The following is a 20,116-nucleotide window of genomic DNA, read 5'->3' as shown; positions in this document are numbered from 1 at the left end:
ACTCCTAACTCTACTTCGAACTAAAATAAAAAGAAAAATGCAGAAAAATAAAATGCAAAAAGTAAAGGATAACATGGGGTGCCTCCCATGAAGCTCTAAGTTTACTGTCGTCAGCTCAACTCAACCTCATGGATATCAGGTGGGATTGGGGACCACGTGATCCGGTGGCCTTTTGAACTTAGACAGCTCCGTCATCCATCTTTTGTAGAAACCATTAGGACCAAAGAACTTTTTCTTTTGTTTCAGCACACTTGATTTTTACAGGGGGTTTAGGATCAATAAGGGAAACCTGCAAGTCCCCTAACTCAATCTTTCTACTTTCATTAGTGCACTCACCCAGCCCTTCTATCAAGTAACACTCATCAACATACGAGGGCTTGTGCTTCGCCATTTTGAATATGTGAAACTTGATCTTGTTCTCAGCCACCTCCATCACGAGTTTTCCTCTCCTCACATCAATAAGTGCACCAGCAGTAGCGAGAAAAGGTCTACCAAGTATAATAGGAACCTTGGCATCCTCCTCTATATCCAGAACAACGAAATCTCCCGGTATAAAGTACTGATCAATCATGACCGGGACATCCGCAAGAACTCTCACCGGATACTTAATGGAACGATCCGCCATCTGTAGGGTCATGGAGGTGGGTTTTGGTGTGCCCAAGTTGAGCCTCTTGCATAAAGAATATGGAATAAGGCTAACACTGGCACCGAGATCACACAGGGCACCCCTAACTACAAATCCACCAATGATGCAAGGAATGACAAAACTACCTGGATCTTTCAGCTTAGGAGGTAGTTTATGTTAAAGAACTGCACAGGTCAAGGCTCCCTCGCTCAGATCCACCACCGCACTCTTCTCTGGCTTTTTCTTATTGCCTAAAATATTCTTCAGAAACTTCTTGTATGATGGAATCTGAGTTACTGCCTCAACAAAAGGCATGGAGATCTCCAGCTTATCTAACATCTTATGGAACTTGCTCTCTCTATCGGACTCCTTTGATCTCCATAGTCTCTATGGATATGGCAACAGGTTGCAAGGCACAACTGAGTCATTTGCTTTCTTTTTCGTCCTTTCATGCTTCGTACTCGGAGCACTCTCATCTGGCACAGGGGCTTTTCCTTTAGCACTATCTCTCTGAATCACAGGCTCCTCCCCACTCTCATCAAGACCATCCTAAACCTGAATGCCCTCATCTTTCTTATCAGTTTTCTCAGGCATTGGATCATTTGAAGGAAAGGGAGGATCCTTCAATGATAATCCGCTCCTAGTGGTGACTGCATTCACTTGGTGCCTTGGATTTTCTGTACTTGCTGGCAGTCTGCCATTCGAAGATGAGGTTTGATTAGGAAATTGATTACCACCTCCTTGCTGTTGAGCCTTGAGACTCTCTATCAGTACTTGTTGAGAGCCTATGGTAGCTTGCTGAGACTCTACGGTTGCCTGTAACTTGCTCATCTGAGACATCTGAGCCATCATGGTGTTCATGAGAGTCTGCATATCAACATCCTGAGGTGGTCTAGAGAAACCTTGACCTTGAGTGTTCCCAAAATTCTGATTCTTTTGCTGGAACTGCCCTTGATTTTGATTTTGATTATTCCTCCACGGAGTTCCTTGATTTCCACCCCTGTTCCCTTGCTGACCTTGAAAGCCTGGTGGTGGATTTCTCACTTGATTGCCCTGATTGTTCCAAGAGTGAACAAACTGATTTCTCCCTTGCTGCTGATAGTTCCCATAACCTTGCCCCTGGCCCTGTGGTCTAGAATAACCAATGAGATCAACTTGCTCCCCATTAGGCTAACGAACGTGGCTACCGGAGTCTATCAGATAACATGCCTCAGAAGCATGGGTGCCACCACAAACTGCACAACAGGCTACAAGAGGTACCTATTGCATAGAGTAAGGATTAGGATCATAAGGATTCTGTGGAACTAGTGGAGGCTAAGCCACAGCCTGAACACTCTGAGTGGGAGCCTATACTATCTGCTTAAGCATGTGCTGAATGGTATCCAACTGGGCCTGCATTGCCATCTTCTCTTCAACTTCAAACATCCCAGCTGGCCTCTCCTTCTTGGGTATATCATCCCCTCAGTGTACCAATAAGTGTTGTTAGAGGTGATCCTCTCAATCAACTGCTCTCCAGTCTCCGGGCCAATATCAATGAAAATACCCCCAAAGGATGAGGTAGCTAGAATAACCTTCGACCGGTTGGCCAACCCCTCATAGAGTGATGAAATAAAATCACCTGAAGTCATCAAATTCTTCGGGCACTGCCTCCTCAACTCCTTAAATATCTTCCAAGCCTCAGGAAGATCTTCATTGCCAAACTGCTGGAAATTTTGAATCTGTTTCTTTAACTTGGCAGCCTTGGAAGGAGGACAGTACTTCTGCATGAAAGCCTTGTAGAGCTGCTCCCAGGTAATGAAATGGTTGGCTGGAAAGGAATTCAACCAACTCAATGCTTGATCTCTCAGGGAAAAGGGGAACAACCTCAGCTTGATGGCACCACTGGTAATGTCATTCATCTTGACGGTCTGGCAGATACGATCAAAGTGCACAATATGGGCCTTCGGGTCCTCAACCCGAGCCCCTCCAAACTGGTTAGCCTGGACCATCTGAATGAGAGAGATCTTCAGCTCAAAGTTATTCGCCTCAACTCCTGGATACATAATACAGTCTTCTTCACTGAACTCAGGAGCTAAGTGGGCTGCCATGGGGTTAGCCTGTGGGAACTGTTGAGCAAATTGCTAGAACAAATTTGGATTCATCTGATGGAGAAGATTTTGCATCCCAATCCCATAGCCCTACGGCTGGTATGCAGGCTGCTGCTGCATGAAGGGAGCTCCCAATCCTCCCCCAACATAGACATTTGGGTTTGGATTAGCCATGAAGTTCTGTGCCTGATTCTGAACATTTGGCACTAGAGGATCGACACGAACTCCATGGTTTTCCCCAGCGACCTCTCCCTGCCTCGAGTGCTGCTGTGTGTTAACACCATCATGGGCTGGCTGCCCAGTATTGCTACTGTCTCTAGCACCTTCTGGAACTCTCGAAGCCAATCACGTAACATCTTTTTCTCCCTCCTTAACTTCCTCTCAAACTCTGGATCGAAAGAATGAAGGTTTTCACTCCCCTTCGATCTGGTGCGCATAAAAGGAGGGTATCCTGCTGTCAAACACAACCACAGACACACTTGGAAGAAACAGTTTATGGGTTAGTGCATGTAGAGAATATATATATATATATATATATATATATATATATTGTTTTTGAATAATGAATAAAATAAAAACTTGATCTCCTAAAATTCACTAACTCTAATGCTAGTAGGAAAATAACCACACAATTCAAACCAAATAAACCAATCCCCGGCAACGGCGCCAAAATGTGATGAGTATAATGATGAATGAAAATATTGGTGTGAATGTCGTTCCGCTGAGGATTGGGGCTATGGCACGTAATTGTATGCATTAAAAATACTAGACACTAGAGTATGTGAATCAACTAGAATCCAAGCAACTGATAACTAAATGATGGAAATTAAAAGAAATAAATTAACTAAGGAATTAACTGTATGATAAGGGAATGGGCCAGATTAGGGAAATTGTAATCTTGATGCTCTAACAATCTCAAAATTTGGGAAAGAATAATTAACCTAGGGATTTATGGGCAATGCACGTAAGAATTCAATTCAGCTACTTTCGTAATCAATAAACAAAATTAGGCTACAATTGCCCCACTTTCGTGATGCACCAATCATAACCTTAAACACTTAAGCATTGTAAGCCCCCAAAATTACACCTATTCTCATAGTAGGAAAATTAGGTTGAAATTGGTAAGGCTCGAGGTCTCCATCCAACTTTGGTTGTAATGAATCCCTCTCCTAGACTAGCAATAAATTGTGGCCATCAATCAATAACAAGTAGAAAGCAATCCCCAAATCAACACAATCCCTTTATGCTATAATCACAAATTGAACATCAAGATTAACAATAACACCCTAATCCAAACCCATAAGCGAATTACTCACGCATGATTGAAGTAAACCAAGCAAAGAAAGAATTAAAGACTGAAATCATAGCTGCAAAATTAGAGAATAAAAAGGAAAACTTTACTAACAATTCTTGAGAGCAATTCCAATCCAAACAATGATTCCAAGCTTGTAACCGAATTCAATGATGTCAATCTACTCTATTCTATGCTATGGAAAACTCTAAAGAAGGGAAAAATTGCATTGAACTAAACTAGGGCTCGGAATGTCCCAAAAATACAGAAAACGCAGAATAAATACTGGATAGCAGCCGGGTCACGGCCACCATCACAGCTGGGATCGGGGCTGTGATGTGCCGTGGCCCCGTTGCTGTCCGCGGTGGATGTCTTGGCCGCCATCACGGCCATGAGGCGGCCTCCTAGTCCACTTCTGATTCCCTTCGTGCTCCGTTGCTCCTTTCCGTCCCGGGGTAGATTCCTTATGTCTCGAAAACTTGTCCGAGATGACCGAAAATCCTTCCTTTGCTCCTCATTTGCGAATAAACTAAGATTGATCAAATGTAACACACAAACGAGCCTTAAATGTATCAAGATAAAGGAAATAAGCAACAAAACTACTGAATCGTGGGGCAAATAATGGTGTAAACTCATGTGTATCAAGTAGTGCTTGATCAAGTATCCACATGGGATGATGGTTGGTTTAGCTAAACAAGAGAAAGGATTGTATCTCATGGTGAAGTCTCCTATGACATCTGTTTTAAGTAATCAGAACTTGGTTATGTAGTGTAATAAAGTAGAAATTTGGCATCAATGCCTAGGGCATTTCCCTATAAACAAACTGCATTTACTCAAAGATGTACCAAAACTGTCTACTACAACTAAAGCTTGTGATACTTGCCATTTAGCGAAACATAAACGTTCTCCTTTTCCCTTAAGTACTTCGTCTTCGATTGCTTGTTTTGATCTTATACATGCAGACATATGGGGTCCCTTTCTGATGAGCTCAATGAAAGGGGAACAATACTTCCTAACCTTAGTGGATGACTGCTCTCGTTTCACTTGGCTCCATTTGATGAAGAGAAAATCAAAAGTTAGGGAATTGATCAAGAGGTTTCACAATTTTGTTTTCACGCAGTTTAGGGTTTTAATCAAGATGATTCGCAGTGATAATGGTCTCGAATTTGACATGAGAGAGTTCTATGCTGATAAAGGGATCATACATCAAAAATCTTGCATCAACACTCCACAGCAAAATGCAATAGTCGAAAGAAAGCAATAACACATACTCAATGTTGCTCGGTCTTTACGTTTCCATGCCTAGCTTCCTTTGGAGTTCTGGGACAATGCGTCATGCATGCTGTCTTCTTGATTAACCGGTTCCCCTCACCAGTAATTGAAGGACTGAGTCCCTATCGAAAGCTTTATGGAAATGATCCTGATCTCACAAGGCTATAAGTGTTTGGTTGTCTCTGTTTCGCTGCCACCCTATCTCATTTACGAAATAAAATGGAGCCAAGAGGAAGGAAGTGTGTTTTCATAGGCATGCCAGCCAACATCAAAGGTTATATGTTGTTATATGACTTGACTAATCCATTTTTGTTTCTCGTGATGTCACATTTTATGAGCAGCAGTTTCCTTTCTTTGAATAAGCTACGCAGTCCACAATGATGAAACAGACATTCAATCCCTCTTTGCCAAATATTCCAGTGTGTACAGAATTGAATTATGAGGTGCCAACTTTGCTTGAAGATGTTCATTTGATACATGATGAGAATGCCACTGATGAGTCCATCAATTATCCCATAAATGATGGATAACCACTGCAGTTTATATTTAGTAAAATATTTAATTATACATTAATAAACAAATAATAATACTGTATCTATTTTTTTTTTTAATTTGGAGTTTGACTGCGTGAGGGGGTGGGGGTGTGGGGGGGGGGTGATAATACTGTATGTAATTGGTAACAACTAAGAATGCATCTAATAATTTAAAATGGGTAGGAAATTAAATATATTATAATTAAGCAATAAATATGTTTAGGAAAGTAGATATATTTTGATGCTTAGAAATAAAAGAATTGTTGGAAAAATTTGTTGCTGCTATCTGTAATACAAAAGAGATACAAAATAATACAGAAATACAAGGGAACAAAACCGGATCATCTGGTATCTTCAGGCGTGTAATCACTTTCCTATAAGCTTTAAATCTCCCTCAGAAAAGCAACAGGGTTCCAGATTTAATCTTATGGGATATAAGAAGATAACGAAACTCTTAAGTTGCTTCAATTAAGAATTTCCTGGAGAATTGTAGGACTGTGAAATATCAAGGTTAAACAACAAGTTAAGTTATCTGTACTCATCATCAGATGTATCTCCTTTAGATTTTATAGAAATAAAATCTGACTGTTAGGAGAGGTTACTGGAAGTTTATAGCAGTTACAAAACCAACTTCCAAAGATATATATGAAAATATAACTGATTTTGGGATATGTTTACGTAATATTCCGTTCTCTATGCATGTAATATAATCCAAAGTGATTATATCCACTCATTTAATATTCCAGATGCATGCATGTGAACATGCAATTCTAGAATATTAAAGTCACGTGCACAGCCACATACATGTTAGCATTTTACGTAAAATCCAAAATGAAAGGTTCAAGCCTTGTACGAGAGATATAACATGTATGAGACATAAACCATAATTCCCTTTCGAGAGGTTTACCACTCAAAGTAAGTTCGAGAGATAACATCACTTCCGTATTTCGAGAGATGTGAGACATAAGACTCAAGCCCTGTGAGAGATGTTTGCTATGCCAATAACCTCTCAAAAGTGCACAATGTTCGAGACATTGTTTCCATGCGGACGTTCGAGACATGGCTCTTGCGAGACAGATTTCGCGAATCGACCTCTCGCACGATCTCTCGAACATCTCTCGTGACCTCACGTGGACCTCTCGAACACCTCTCGAGACCTCTCAAATAACCCAAAATCATCTCTACCAAACTCAATAATATTTACTACTCCACAACTCCAAATATTATTTTGAGTAATCATGGTAGACATCTGAACCATTAATCTCCATTACTGTACAAATATCCAACAAGAGTTTCCTAATAAAATACAAATCTTAGATATTTTGCAAAAAAGACTCGATTAAAATTGACTTTGTTTTTTAATGATGTGGCATCCTCTCCTTCACCGCCGTTGTATAGCATTTATACACCGGCGGTGCATCAAATATTAATCCTAAAACTAATTATTAAAAATGTGAATGTAGGGCAATAGAACATTGTGACACGCTTGATGCATTGAAACTATGCTGATACTACAACAATGCTACAATCAATTTGGCAAACATAGAAAATGAAGAAATTTCAAAATAGCCACCAATGATTCATCTATTTATCCTGTATGTAAAATACTTATTGTGCAATCATTAAATATATTAGAACTAATATAAATTTAAAATTCATTTCATCCTAAGCCTAATTTTTGTCACTATTTTTTTAAAAAAAATAGTTTATGCACAAAGTGGAAAACAATTTAACTCGATGGTTAATATCAATTCAATAAAAAAAAATACACATACACAAAAGTCAAGTACTACACTCATTCATACTAATTCTAAAAATACGAACTTGAAAATTAACATTTGCAAAATGGATGTGAAAATTATTGCTGAAACTAGGCACGTTGTAACATCAATATTCGGACTATCTGCAGAGTTATTGTTGTTACTAGCTATCAAGTAAACAAGTTATGGTTTTACTTTTAAAAAAAAATAAAATAAAACAAATTATGAAAATAAAACAAAAGATACTACTCATGAACCTATACAAATATATTAAATATTAATATTTTATTCAATACTTCCACATGAAACATGTAGGGGAACAAATTACCATTGCAAAATATCAACAGTCGTTTGCAAGATCAAGAGTTCATAGTAAAACTAAGGTCCAGTCGTATACACAACAAGGAAAATTCATAGCTTTCTACATCATAATCTCATTGCATGACGTTGTCATCTATGCTACCAATAGTAACTCAATTCCAAATAACACACTACTAACAAAAAGAAAGAAGACAAATACTGAAGATGAAGATAATGACAATGTTACTCAAAAGAGAATTAAGAATACTTAAAAAAAAATTCAAACCAAATTAAAGTAGTATTTATTTAGACTATTGTTTTTAGACCAAGTATTTAGACTATCAATTTTACAAAGTTGTAAATATTTATTTTAGTGACAATTATAATGAATTTTCTATATTATATTGGATTCATATATTTTGAGTTATATATTTAAATAAACAAATTCGACATTCAATTACATATGTATAAACTTCTCATGTATAATCTTACATTGATATACTTTCAAATATTTATTTAAATATAAACATTGGGCATTAACTCATTTGCGGAATGCGCGTATAAAACTAGTGCTAATTATATACTTTCAATAAAATTTAGGTTAATAAAAATTTCTTAACCAAAACAGACTTTGCATAAAAGGTCTATTATTGAAGTCTATTTTGGTTTAGAAATTTTGGGCACCAATTTTCAATTTATTCAAAAATCAAGAAAAAGACGAGTACGTATGTGAATGGAGGAAAATCAAAAGATCAATGCAGTCATGTAATATTTGGTCATGTTCATAGCTACTTTCTCTACTTTCTCAACCTACTGAGACTCAAACTCACTCTCATTATTATCCATATAGAATTGTAAATCAAAACACTAGGTGCCACTAGACCACAAGGTCATTCACAATTTGCTATCTTTTTTAAAACTTCAACTCTATTCATGTTGAATTTGCTATTAATTCACATAAATTATTTTAAAAATTACACCTTAGACATTTAGACTGTCCGTCACTGTACTGAATTCTAAGGTTTAATAAAGAGTTTATTCCATATTTGGTCCTAGACTTATAGGTGGTAGTCTACTTTTAGTCTATTTTTATTAAAACATCCACATTTGGTCCTAGTATTATTGTGGCATGATCATTTTTAGTCTTCCTTCAACAAAATCGTTAAAATGGTGTTAAATACAATGACATTTTGATCTCTTTTTTTTTTTCAAAGTAAGTTGATCCGCTATATTTTTATTTTTACTTTTTTGAAAAAATCTCTATTTGAAGACCGAAATGTCCTTGCATTTATGAGAATTTTAACGATTTTGTTGATAAAGGACCAAAAATGGTCATGCCACAATAATACTAGGACCAAAATGAAATGTTTTGAAAAAAAAATGACTAAAATTAGAATGACGCCTATAAATCTAGGACCAAAAATAGAATTAACTCTTTAATAAATTATAAAACTAAACTTTTACGCATTATAATAAATATGGAAATTTTAGGTATCGCTATAAAAGAAGCTCCATCATTCGCATAGCTTTGCCAACCCAATTTTCTTCTTCACCCACTAGTATTTTAGAATTCATACATACAGATCGTCCTAATCTCAACTTTCATCCATACTAATATGGACATCAGAAAGTTGTCTTCTCTATTATTATCCTTTTTGTTTTTAGCATTGGCTTTCATACCCTGCGCGATAACCACCAACATCACCACTGATCAGTCCTCTCTTCTTTCTTTGAAATCCTACACCAGTTTAAGTTCCAGCCATACATTGGCAAACAACTGGTCAATCAGTGCTTCTATTTGCAACTGGATTGGAGTTGTTTGCGGATCCAAACACCATAGAGTGGTCGCATTAGACATATCAACTATGGGTATTGTGGGTACCCTTCCTCCACAATTAGGCAACCTCTCATTTCTTGTTTCTCTTAACATAAGTCACAACAGTTTCTATGGAAATTTGCCTAGAGAGTTAGCCAGCCTACGCCAACTACAATACATAGATTTTGGTTATAATAATTTTAGTGGAAAAATTCCAGAGGAGATCAGCAATCTTGAGAATGCAAAATGGTTGATATTGGAAGTTAACCAACTTGATGGTCCTATCCCCTTCACCATCTTCAACATTTCCACATTACAAAATTTGGTCCTCAACAATAATGGCTTATCTAGCTCTCTTCCGATGAAGCTCTGTCAACATGCTACAAGACTCAAAGTGCTTCGCCTATCTTACAACAAGTTGAGTGGTGATTTTCCAAAGAATTTATCAGGTTGCTCAGAACTTGAACAATTGCGGTTGAGTAACAACAGTTTTGACGGGAATATTCCGAGCGAGATTGGAAGCTTAAATATGCTTCAGGTTTTAGCCCTCGGCAATAACGACTTAGAAGGTATGTATGTTCTTAGCTTGCATTTGACTACTAGAAAATTTTAACGGTTTTATGTAATAATTATATTCTACAAACATATGCACTATATATTACCCATGTTTTAACTTTGTAGGAATAATACCCAAAATAATATTTAACATTTCTAAACTAATTGTTATAAGCATGAGAACCAACCGTATGTCCGGTATTCTCCCATCTTCAAAACCTTGATGAAGAACTTTACTTGTATATGAACAAGTTATATGTAAACATTTCAAGGAGCATAGGTGCATGCTCTAAGCTTAAATATATTTATATGTGAGAGAATCGACTTAATGGGTTGTTGCCAAGACAATAACTTGTGAAGTTGACAATGTTTAAGGATCTTGAACTTGTTTAGAATTTATTGTCAGGTATAAATGATAGATCCCTTCTTTTTAATTGTCTTGCATCTTCAATACATACAAATTTTTATTCAGGTGCAAAATTAAAATAAAAAACTATTATAATGAAAATCTTGAAAAGACTCAATCATCATGACAACTACATAAGGATATTGCATGTATTTGTTCATGATTTAGCTTGGGTATTGAATTGGCAAGTGAAATACCAAGAGATATTGGGAGCTTGAATATGCTTCAGATTTTAAGCCTGGGTAATAACAACTTAGAAGGTAAGATATGTTCGGCTACTGGAGTATTGTGAAATTTTTGAAATGATCAAATTTAGCAGTTTTCTATAATAATTCTAAATACATATACATTACATATGACTCATGTTTTAATTTTGTAGGAATAATACCTGAAACAATATTTAATATTTCTGCACTAGTTATTATACGCATGGAAAACAACAATCTATTTGGTGTTCTCCCACCAAATATGTGTTCACACCTTCAAAAGCTTGAAAAACTATCCTTGTATACAAACAAGATATATGATAACATTCCAAAGAGTATAGGTGAATGCTCTTCACTTAAACACCTTCATATGTCGAAGAATCGGCTAAATGGGTGGTTGCCAAGACAGATTCAGAATTTGACAATGCTAGAGAGTCTTGATTTTGGTGGCAATTCTTTGTCAGGTATGGACAATGGAGCTCTTTTCTTAATTGTTTTGCACTCTTAACACATACAATTTTTTATTCAGGTGCAAAATTAATATAAAGATATTATAATGTAAGTCTAGGAATTGAATAGACTCCATCATGACAACTACATATGGATATTGCATTTGCTCATAACATGATTTGGGTAACTTGAATTCGCAGGTGAAATACCAAGAGAGATTTGGAGGTTGGATATGCTTCAGTTTTTTTTTCTTAGTAATAACAACTTAGAAGGTAATATATGTTCCTTCACTTGGCTACTGGAGTATTGCGAAAGCTCTGAAAATGATCAAATTTAACAGTTTTCTATAATAGTTCTAAATACATACACTATATATGACTCATGTTTTAATTTTGTAGGAATAATACCTGAAACAATATTTAATATTTCTGCACTAACTGTTATAAGCATGGAAAACAAAAGCCTATTTTGTATTCTCCCACCAAACATGTGTTCACACCTTCAAAAGCTTGAAAAACTATACTTGTATCTGAACAAGCTATATGGTAGCATTCCAAAAGAGTATAGGTGAATGCGCTTCACTTAAATACCTTTATTATTTTTTTTTGGTGAATAAATACCTTTATAGGTTAGAGAATCAACTAAATGTGTTTGTTGATCCCTATTGGGTTGTGAAAAGTAATTTAAAAATTTATAACACTTTATAAAAATAACTCCAAGTTAATTAGATTAATGAAAATCTAATTTAATTTAATGTGCACAACGGAATAAATGTATTTGAAGTATTATGCTCAAAGATGAAGTGTTTGTTTTTTTTAAATCGGAAAGGGAGGGGGTGACCCCGGGGAGTTAACAAATCTGTTCCTCCACCACTCTACGAGCTCTTGTGACATGTGCCAAATCTTCGAGATAGGCGTCTTCACTCACAAATGGGCACTCACAAAAACCATGTCATCGCCTTGAGTCGCTCCAAGTAACGCTAGTTTGTCAGCCACTCTATTTTGCTCTCTGTAGATCACCCGACAGGTTACTCTCCAATCCTTGGCGAGCCAACCTTTCACCTCATCTATACACTGCTTCATAGGGCCACGGGTCGTTGATTCCCCTTGAATCCAATGAACAACATTCTTAGCATCAGACTGCACTTCAATGTCACGATAGCCTCTCTGCCACACCCATTGAAGACCTTCTGCAATTGCGGTTGCTTCTATCATCGACGCGTCACCATACGGTACTCTGCACAAAATTCCTTCTATCCATTCTCCGTTCTTGTTCTGAATGACACCACCCCATCCAGCCGTGGTGGTACCAACTTTGGCGCTCCCATCCACGTTGAGCGTAACACTGTGCTCCGTAGCTGCTTTCCACCGGAGCATTCGAACTATGAGTCTGTCGGACGTAACTCTGCTGGCGTTGCGGTGAGTGAAGGCACATTCTTTCTCCTGGGTTGCTTCTCTTATTCAATTGAGTTTGTGCTGGAGCGCTACGTCGTTTTCGTTGAAAACTCTATCGCCTTGTCGATCCACAACCACCACACGATGATGGCAAATGTTGTTGGCCAGTCGTCCTTGTCGATCTCGTTATTTCCCTCATTGAGGTTCTCCGCGAACCAGCTTGTTAGGTTGAGGCACCTCCAGCGTCTCCGTCTCTCGGCAGTCGTAAAAGCTTCCCATATCTGCTTTGCTTCCTTGCATTCTCTGAGAATATGGTCCGTTGATTCCATCACCCCGTGACACTTCCCACAGCTGTCCTCCATGGTGAAACCCCTCCTTTTCCTTTCCGCATTTCACATTATTCTGTCATGGGTGGCAGTCCAGATGAACGTCTTGAATTTGCTCGAGATTCTAAGCTTCCACACCTTGCTCCAGACTTTCTCCTGCATGTTAGTTGGCAAATCTTGCGCTAAAGCATACGCAGAAGAAATAGAGAACTAACCGTTGGCTTCTCTGCTCCAGTAGTATTCGTCATTACCTTCACCATCGTACAAGGTGAACCCTTCCAATTGGTTCTTGGTGTCAGGTGGTAAGGTCGGGAGAAGATCCCATTTCCAACCAGTAGAGGCATTCCAGTAATCATGTACAAGGGTGTCATTGCATGAGTTACCATCCTGCATGGTACTTAAACTTGCGAATGGCTTTTCATGTATCCATGCATCAGTCCAAAAACGAGTTGCCCTCCCGTCTCGAACATGGCTCCTGGTCCCTTTGAGGATTACGGACTTTGCCGCAACAATTCCCCTCCAGGCATTGGAGCAGTTTGGTTTATTGCATAGCACTTCCACTCCTGCCTTGTCATGGCTATATTTTTCCTTCAGAATTTTGACCCAGAGGGTGTCTTTGTTGGTGAGGATTTGCCAACCAAGCTTGGCCATGAACGACAAATTCATGTCCTTTGCTGATCGCAACCCCAACCTACCTGCGTTTTTTGGTTTCGTAACCTCTTCTCAGCGCACAAGGTGGCATTTGTGGGCCTCCAGGGTCCCCCCCCAAAGGAATCTTTGAATACGTTTTTCAATCGCCTCCCATACTCCTGTTGGTATGAGTATAGTCTGCATCCCGTAATATGGAATGGTTTCAAGCACCGATTGTGCTAGCACTTGTCTTCCAGTTAAAGTCAGAAACTTTGCCTTCCGTCCACTAAGCCTCTCGTCCATCCTATCCAGCATCGGAGAGAAAAGATCGTTTGTTACCCTACCATGGAAAGTAGGGACCCCTAGGTACTTCCCCAGGTTCATAGTCTGAGGAATGCCAGCTATAGCAATGATTTTCTACGCTTCCACCCTGTCCACATTCTTAGAGAAGAATATTTGAGACTTGCTTAGACTGACTCTTTGACCTGAGGCCCAACTGAATCTGTCCAGAGTCTGCGAGACCACAGCAATTTGCTCCTGCGACGCTTCAGTAAACAGAACAAGATCGTCAGCAAAAAACAAATGAGTGAGTACGGGACCATACCTTGAAATTCGGAAGCCCTTCCACTTTCCTTGTTCAACCTGTTCTTTTATGATGTAGCTCAGGCGCTCCATGCACAGAACAAACAGATAAGGAGATATAGAGTCCCCTTGATGAATGCCCCTAGAGGGGATAATTTGTTCAAGCTGGTTTCCATTCCATATTACCCTCAACCTCGGGGTTTCAACGCATGCCATGATATTTCTAATCCACTCAGTATTCATTCCCACATCCTGCAGTGTGTCTCTAATAAAGTCCCAGTTCAGTCTGTCATAGGCTTTCTCTAGGTCGATTTTGAGAACCATGTAACCTTTTCTGCCTTGCTTTTGGCGCATAGAGTGCACAGCCTCCTGATAAGTCAGGATATTATCAGTAATTTGTCTTCCCGGCTCAAAGCTACCCTGTTCCTGCCCAATCAGCTTTCTTAGGATAGGTTTGATGCGATTTGTCATAGTTTTTGTAATGATTTTATAGATAACATTACAAAGACTAATCGGGCGGTATTGGCTGGCGCTAGTGGGGCAGCTGTTCTTCGGGATGAGGGCAATGAGAGTGTCATTCATGCCTTCCCCTAGCTTTCCTGTCTGCATAAATAAATCAACCTGTCTGGAAACCGATTTTCCAACCACATTCCAAGCTTTTTGATAGAACGATGCATTGAAACCATCCAGGCCTGGGGCTTTCGACGGAATCATTTCGAATAGGGTTCTTTTTATTTCCTCAAGATCGAAGTTCGAGTTGAAGTGATTCCAGTCATCCACCTCAAGGGTAGGAAAACGGCCTTTTGGAATGTGTTCAACGTCGACCTCGACATCTTTCGTAAAAATTCCAGTAAAATAATCCTGAACTGTTTTCTCGATTTACTTTTCATCCACCAGCGGATTGCCATCCTTATCTAGGAGGTTGTGACTCCCTTGTCTAGCCCTTTTGGTTTTTGTAGCAGCATGGTAGAATTTCGTATTGCGGTCCTCGGACACAATCCACTTTTCTCTAGCTTGTTGGAACCATAGGACTTCTTCTTGGTGCAGCGTTTCCTCGAGTTCCTTCATGATTTTCCTTTCAAGTTTATAAAGCCCGGCATGGCTTGCATGGCCCATCTGCTTCTGAATTCCATCCAAACGACGCAACAGATTATTTTTTCTGATATGGATATTCCCGAAGACTCTTTAGTTCCAGTCATGTAACTTCATAGCCATTTCATCTTTGTTAAACCAGACCGTATTCTCAGTGTTCCAATGTTGTTTGACGAGATCAAGGAACGACCGATGGCACGTCCAAGCACCTTGGAACTGAAAATTGTAATCCCTTTTTCTTTCTTTGAATCAAGATCGATCATAATTGGGTAGTGGTCCGAGCCAAATGCTGTGAGGTGGTAGACCTTCGTGTCTTTCATCTGGTCCAACCAATCCATCGAGCAAAGAGCACGATCCAGTCTGGCACCTTTAAAGGTTCCTTCTTCCCTTCCCCGCCTCCAAGTAAACTTAGTACCCGAATAGCCCAGGTCAATGAGTGCTTCACTAAAGATCCAGTCTCTGAAATCTCCATTTCTGTGACTCCCTTGATTCTCCGGGTTTGAGCACTCGTCTTCGTTCACAATGGCGTTAAAGTCGCCTGCTATCAGCCACGGGTTGCTTACCCTTACCTTGTTTCTACTTAGAGTGCTCCACAAACGTCGTCAAAGATGCAAAGAGGGACTTCCATACACTACTGAGAAATTCCACCTTCTCCCAGAAGCCTCCGTAATATTCAAGTGCACAAACTGAGGATGGGAGTTTAGGACCTCAATTGTTAGCACATCCGTCCAAAGGATCCAGATGCCTCCACTAAACCCAAGCGCTTCCACTCTCGCCCACTTATCAAAACCAAACTTGGTGCAAACGAAATCCGCGTTATGGCCAAACATTTTAGTTTCAACTAAATAAAGAATGTCCGGGTGGTGTTTGCTCTTCAGCCATTTTGCAGCTCTAAGAAAATTGCTAGACGCTGCTCCTTGACAATTCCATGTGATAGCTTTCATGGGGAAACATCAAAACAAAAGGAAAAAACAAAAACAAGGCGAAAAAAACGCAGCAAAAAAGAGACAAAACGACAAAAAGCAAAGGGAGGGAACCCTCACACCTCAAAGCTCCATAGCAGCAGCCTCCTCATCCTCAAGGCTCACATCATCTGCACCAGGATCCACCAACTCCTGCCTAGCAGTGTGCTCCCCGTCCGATGGGTCACCAGAGTGTTTAGGGAAAAGCTGCGACCCTGCCATGCAATCAACATCGTTCTCCTTCTCAGTTTCGAAGACTTGAACAGACCTGGACCCATTCTTATCTCCCATAACTAATGTGTGCTCCGTTGCAGCTCCAGTCTGGTTCACTTGTGTTTCATGAACTCTCTTGTTGTTGTTTCTCCTGTTGCTTGGCTCTCCAACCTCAGTTTGACGTTTATGCATGCCATGGGCATTATTCCCGTTTATTTGTTTCTCAGAGACTTGGGTTGTTGGTCTCTTTCCCTTTGATGGGCCCCCTCGCTTAGCACCCTGATTCTGATTCCCTTTCCCGCTTGGTCCGCTATTCACATTCTCCTCTGGTAACTCCTCATCTTCGTTAGTAGTATCAGCCAGCGACGCAAATTGTGACCCCTGCTGTGCATTTACGTTATTTCCTTTTGTGTTTTCCTGTTGGCCCTTCCTTCCATTTTCCTTCGCTCCGTTATATCTGCTTCCTTGATTATTGGCATAATTCCTTTTTGGCTTGTTAGCTACCATCCACGAGCCATAGTCCTCAATAAGCTCAGGGCGGATTAAGGAAAGTCTTGTGTGGTTCGCATTCTTACCATGTTCTCTGCTCATGTGACCGTTATCGGCTCCGGCACTGCTCGCCGTTCGATCTTCGCCGTCAACGTTCACATTCTGGCTATCTTCCTCCCTCCTATTCAGGCTGCAATTTTCAGCATTATGCCCATACCTACCGCACTTGAAACATATGAGATGAAGGCCCTCTTACACTATCGGACGAACTCTATTCTTTAAAGTGAATTTGGCAAGAAGCAGTTTGGTGATGTCTACCTCAACACATACTCTTGCAAAACTCGCTCTCGACACCAGACTTGTCTCCGTATCTATATTGATCGGCCGACCGATCTTTGCCCCAACTCTCATCAGGAATTTGCGATCAAAATACTCCGCTGGTAAACATGGAAACCTTATCCACACAATCATGTTTTCCGTTTTGTTTGTGAATGGATCGAAATTCGGCCTCCATTCTTTGACAACGAGATAATGGTCCAGGACCATCCATGGCCCTCCATACTTAGCAAATTCATAGTCATCTACGGATGCGAACTTCACCAGGAAATACCCGTTGTCAACTGTTACTAGTTCCATCCTGGCTTTGGGTTTCCATAGCGACATGAGTCTCCTCAATAGGTATGCATATCCCACATTTCTGCCCATCACCTTCACAATGAGGGTTTGCTTCCATTTGCTTCTCAACCTTACCTTTTCTTCTCTTGTTAGTCTAATGATCGGACAGCTAGTGTCGATGTCGTCATCAGCCTCTTCTTCATCTTCTGATATAAGATCGAGTTCGTCCTCCAATTGTTGTTCACTTTGCATCGTCTCGTTAGCCACGATCTGCTTAAAGGATAGTGCTCCAGTTTGCGTTTCAGCCCTAGCATCACCATTTGGTACCCCATTTTCACTTGGCAAAGGCTCTCTCATCGGAGATTCGGTAGAGGTTTTCATCTTTTTCGTGCTCCGATCAAGCTGATCTTGTTCTTCGCTATTGGGTTGCGACGAAAGGGATTCGTCGGCCATCAGAGCGTTTTTTTTCTCAAAATATTTCTCTATTCTTTAGATTTGAAGTACTACAAGATGAAGTGTTTGTTAAGTGTTCAACACATGCAATACGATAGAAATGTATATAAGATGTGTATGAAAATATATATCATGCATGCAAATTGAAGAAGAGTGTACGTGAAAATAATAAGTAAAGTAGAGAGAATTTTTATAGTAGTTCGAAGGTGTTGTAATCCTTCTACTACACTCTACTCTTATCTCCCAGAGAAGTTTACTATTTTCAATCACCCAGATACGGTAGTGAACAACCAAGTACTAGTTCACCAACTCAGCACTTGAATAACACGAGTGCGTTGCATAAAGCCTGCACTTTCTCAGATTTTCACAAGCTCTGATCTTTTGGTTGATCTTCCCTCTATCTACACCTAGTAGAGATTTTGTTTATAAGAAAATACAATTTCCTTTTCTGTCCTACTCTTAGAGACTTAAATATTAGTCACTTTTCTAGATATTTTTATGAAAAATTATGAACTTGATAATTTTGACTTTTGAACCCGGCATCTTTCACGTATGCTTTGCTATTCGTAGATGTTTTCACACTTTCGCTTTTTTTCATGTCTCTCTTCCATATCTCTTCTTTTTGTTCTTCAAGTTTTCATGCCTTTTATAGATTATCAAATATATCGATTGGAGCGTGATAATTTGATTTTTGAAATCTTTAATTTTTCTTGGCACGAATAATTTTTATTACTTTCCCTTGCTCAAAATTCTTGTGTAAACTTGCTTGAACCAAATAACTCTAAAATTACTAGACTCTAAAAATAAAATTAGGGATACTAAACATTTTTTAAATTACATTTTGGCTCATAAAAATTGCACAATTATTCGTAACAGGGTCGTTGCCAAGACAGATTGGGAATTTGACAATGCTAGAGTTTCTTGATTTTGGTGGCAATTCTTTGTCAGGTATGGACAATGGAGCTTTTTTTTTTAATTGTTTTGCACTCTCAATACATACAATTTTTTATTCAGGGGAAAAATCAAAATAAATATATTATAATGTAAATCTTGGAATAGATTCCTATCATGACAACTATATTTTGATATTGTATTTGCTCATGACTTAGCTTGAGTAACTCGAATTGCATACAGGTGAAATACCAAAAGAGTTGGGCAACCTTGTTAAACTATGGAATATTCGATTGCAGGAAAATGGATTAAGTGGTTCGATTCCATGGGAAATCTTCAACATGTCAACACTTGAATCACTATCCCTTGTAGTAAATAACCTTTATGGTACTCTTCCAACATTTTTAGGTCATTCCCTTCCTAATTTAGAGTACTTATACCTTGACGAAAACTATATTGGAGGAGTTATACCTCCCCAAATCTCAAATGCTTCCAACCTTGTTCATATTGATCTTGGCAATAACCAATTCGTAGGCTTCATTCCAAATTCATTTGGAAACTTGGCAAAACTCGAAATTCTAGTGCTGCTTTCCAACAACCTAACAGTTGATCCTCAATTTAGCCTTATAACTTCCTTGACAAACTGTAGATATATCCAAAAACTGATTCTGTCATTTAACCCTTTAAACGCTGTGCTCCCAAATGCGATTGGCAACATCTCCCACACTCTCCAATATCTCCACTTACCAAATTGTAACATCAAGGGACAAATACCAGAGGAGATTGGCAATCTGAGTAGCTTATATCTGTTGATTTTAGGGTCCAATGACATTATAGGATTTTTGCCTACAACCATTCAAGCTCTTCGGAGTCTTCAGGTATTCGGCATATACGAGAACAGATTAATAGGATCATTTCCAAATGTGATTTGTGAACTACATAAAATAGAAGAAGTGGAAAAATGATCGAGCACCGGAATAATCTTCGACGCTAAGGTCACGAGTTCAAGCCTCGAATTAATTCATTTGGAAGAATTAATTTATCAAGGAAGAGGATGACTAACACAAGTCAAAATTGAAAAAGTCAAAATTGAATGAGTTCTCTCACAAATCAATTTTAAGGAAGAGGTTGACAGCTCAAACCTCAATCGGGATGACATCGATCAGGA

The 20,116-nt window shown here is 39.1% G+C and overlaps 4 protein-coding genes across 4 annotated transcripts; 2 read left to right on the top strand and 2 right to left on the bottom strand.

Annotated features, from left to right (window-relative positions):
• Positions 1 to 802: 802 nt before the first annotated feature.
• LOC116005774 lies at positions 803 to 2,712 on the bottom strand. The gene is made up of 4 exons (XM_031246011.1): positions 2,013 to 2,712; positions 1,835 to 1,860; positions 1,181 to 1,750; positions 803 to 1,012 (listed from the first exon to the last, which is right to left on the bottom strand). The coding sequence occupies exons 1-4, from the start codon at positions 2,710 to 2,712 to the stop codon at positions 803 to 805; spliced, it is 1,506 nt and encodes a 501-aa protein (XP_031101871.1).
• Positions 2,713 to 9,484: 6,772 nt separating this feature from the next.
• LOC116005773 (LRR receptor-like serine/threonine-protein kinase GSO2) lies at positions 9,485 to 11,359 on the top strand. The gene is made up of 4 exons (XM_031246010.1): positions 9,485 to 10,253; positions 10,633 to 10,645; positions 10,814 to 10,905; positions 11,025 to 11,359. Exons 1-4 carry the CDS (start codon positions 9,485 to 9,487, stop codon positions 11,357 to 11,359), a joined length of 1,209 nt encoding a protein of 402 aa, XP_031101870.1.
• A 4,079-nt stretch (positions 11,360 to 15,438) lies between these two features.
• Positions 15,439 to 16,269, bottom strand: LOC116005772. The gene is made up of 2 exons (XM_031246008.1): positions 15,974 to 16,269; positions 15,439 to 15,901 (listed from the first exon to the last, which is right to left on the bottom strand). Exons 1-2 carry the CDS (start codon positions 16,267 to 16,269, stop codon positions 15,439 to 15,441), a joined length of 759 nt encoding a protein of 252 aa, XP_031101868.1.
• Positions 16,270 to 18,965: 2,696 nt separating this feature from the next.
• Positions 18,966 to 19,913, top strand: LOC116005771 (probable leucine-rich repeat receptor-like protein kinase At1g35710). The gene is made up of 2 exons (XM_031246007.1): positions 18,966 to 19,005; positions 19,192 to 19,913. Exons 1-2 carry the CDS (start codon positions 18,966 to 18,968, stop codon positions 19,911 to 19,913), a joined length of 762 nt encoding a protein of 253 aa, XP_031101867.1.
• Positions 19,914 to 20,116: the final 203 nt, after the last annotated feature.

The sequence above is a fragment of the Ipomoea triloba genome, chromosome 15 (assembly GCF_003576645.1).
Source record: "Ipomoea triloba cultivar NCNSP0323 chromosome 15, ASM357664v1".
Taxonomy (NCBI): Eukaryota; Viridiplantae; Streptophyta; class Magnoliopsida; order Solanales; family Convolvulaceae; genus Ipomoea; species Ipomoea triloba.
This window is presented reverse-complemented; position numbering and strand designations above follow the sequence as displayed.

What these genes read in the sequence shown, in the direction of transcription:
- LOC116005771 (XM_031246007.1), top strand. Translation starts at nt 18,966, where the DNA reads ATGCTAGAGTTTCTTGATTTTGGTGGCAATTCTTTGTCAG. An exon ending in TGGTGGCAATTCTTTGTCAG is followed by an intron (nt 19,006 to 19,191) that starts GTATGGACAATG and finishes AATTGCATACAG; the next exon opens with GTGAAATACCAAAAGAGTTG.
- LOC116005774 (XM_031246011.1), bottom strand. Translation starts at nt 2,712, where the DNA reads ATGGCAGCCCACTTAGCTCCTGAGTTCAGTGAAGAAGACTGTATTATG. An exon ending in AAGATGGCAATGCAGGCCCA is followed by an intron (nt 1,861 to 2,012) that starts GTTGGATACCAT and finishes CCTGTTGTGCAG; the next exon opens with TTTGTGGTGGCACCCATGCT. An exon ending in AGAAAGATGAGGGCATTCAG is followed by an intron (nt 1,013 to 1,180) that starts GTTTAGGATGGT and finishes CCATATCCATAG; the next exon opens with AGACTATGGAGATCAAAGGA.
- LOC116005773 (XM_031246010.1), top strand. Translation starts at nt 9,485, where the DNA reads ATGGACATCAGAAAGTTGTCTTCTCTATTATTATCCTTTTTGTTTTTA. An exon ending in GGGTAATAACAACTTAGAAG is followed by an intron (nt 10,906 to 11,024) that starts GTAAGATATGTT and finishes TTAATTTTGTAG; the next exon opens with GAATAATACCTGAAACAATA.
- LOC116005772 (XM_031246008.1), bottom strand. Translation starts at nt 16,269, where the DNA reads ATGAAAGCTATCACATGGAATTGTCAAGGAGCAGCGTCTAGCAATTTT. An exon ending in ACGGAGGCTTCTGGGAGAAG is followed by an intron (nt 15,902 to 15,973) that starts GTGGAATTTCTC and finishes CACTCTAAGTAG; the next exon opens with AAACAAGGTAAGGGTAAGCA.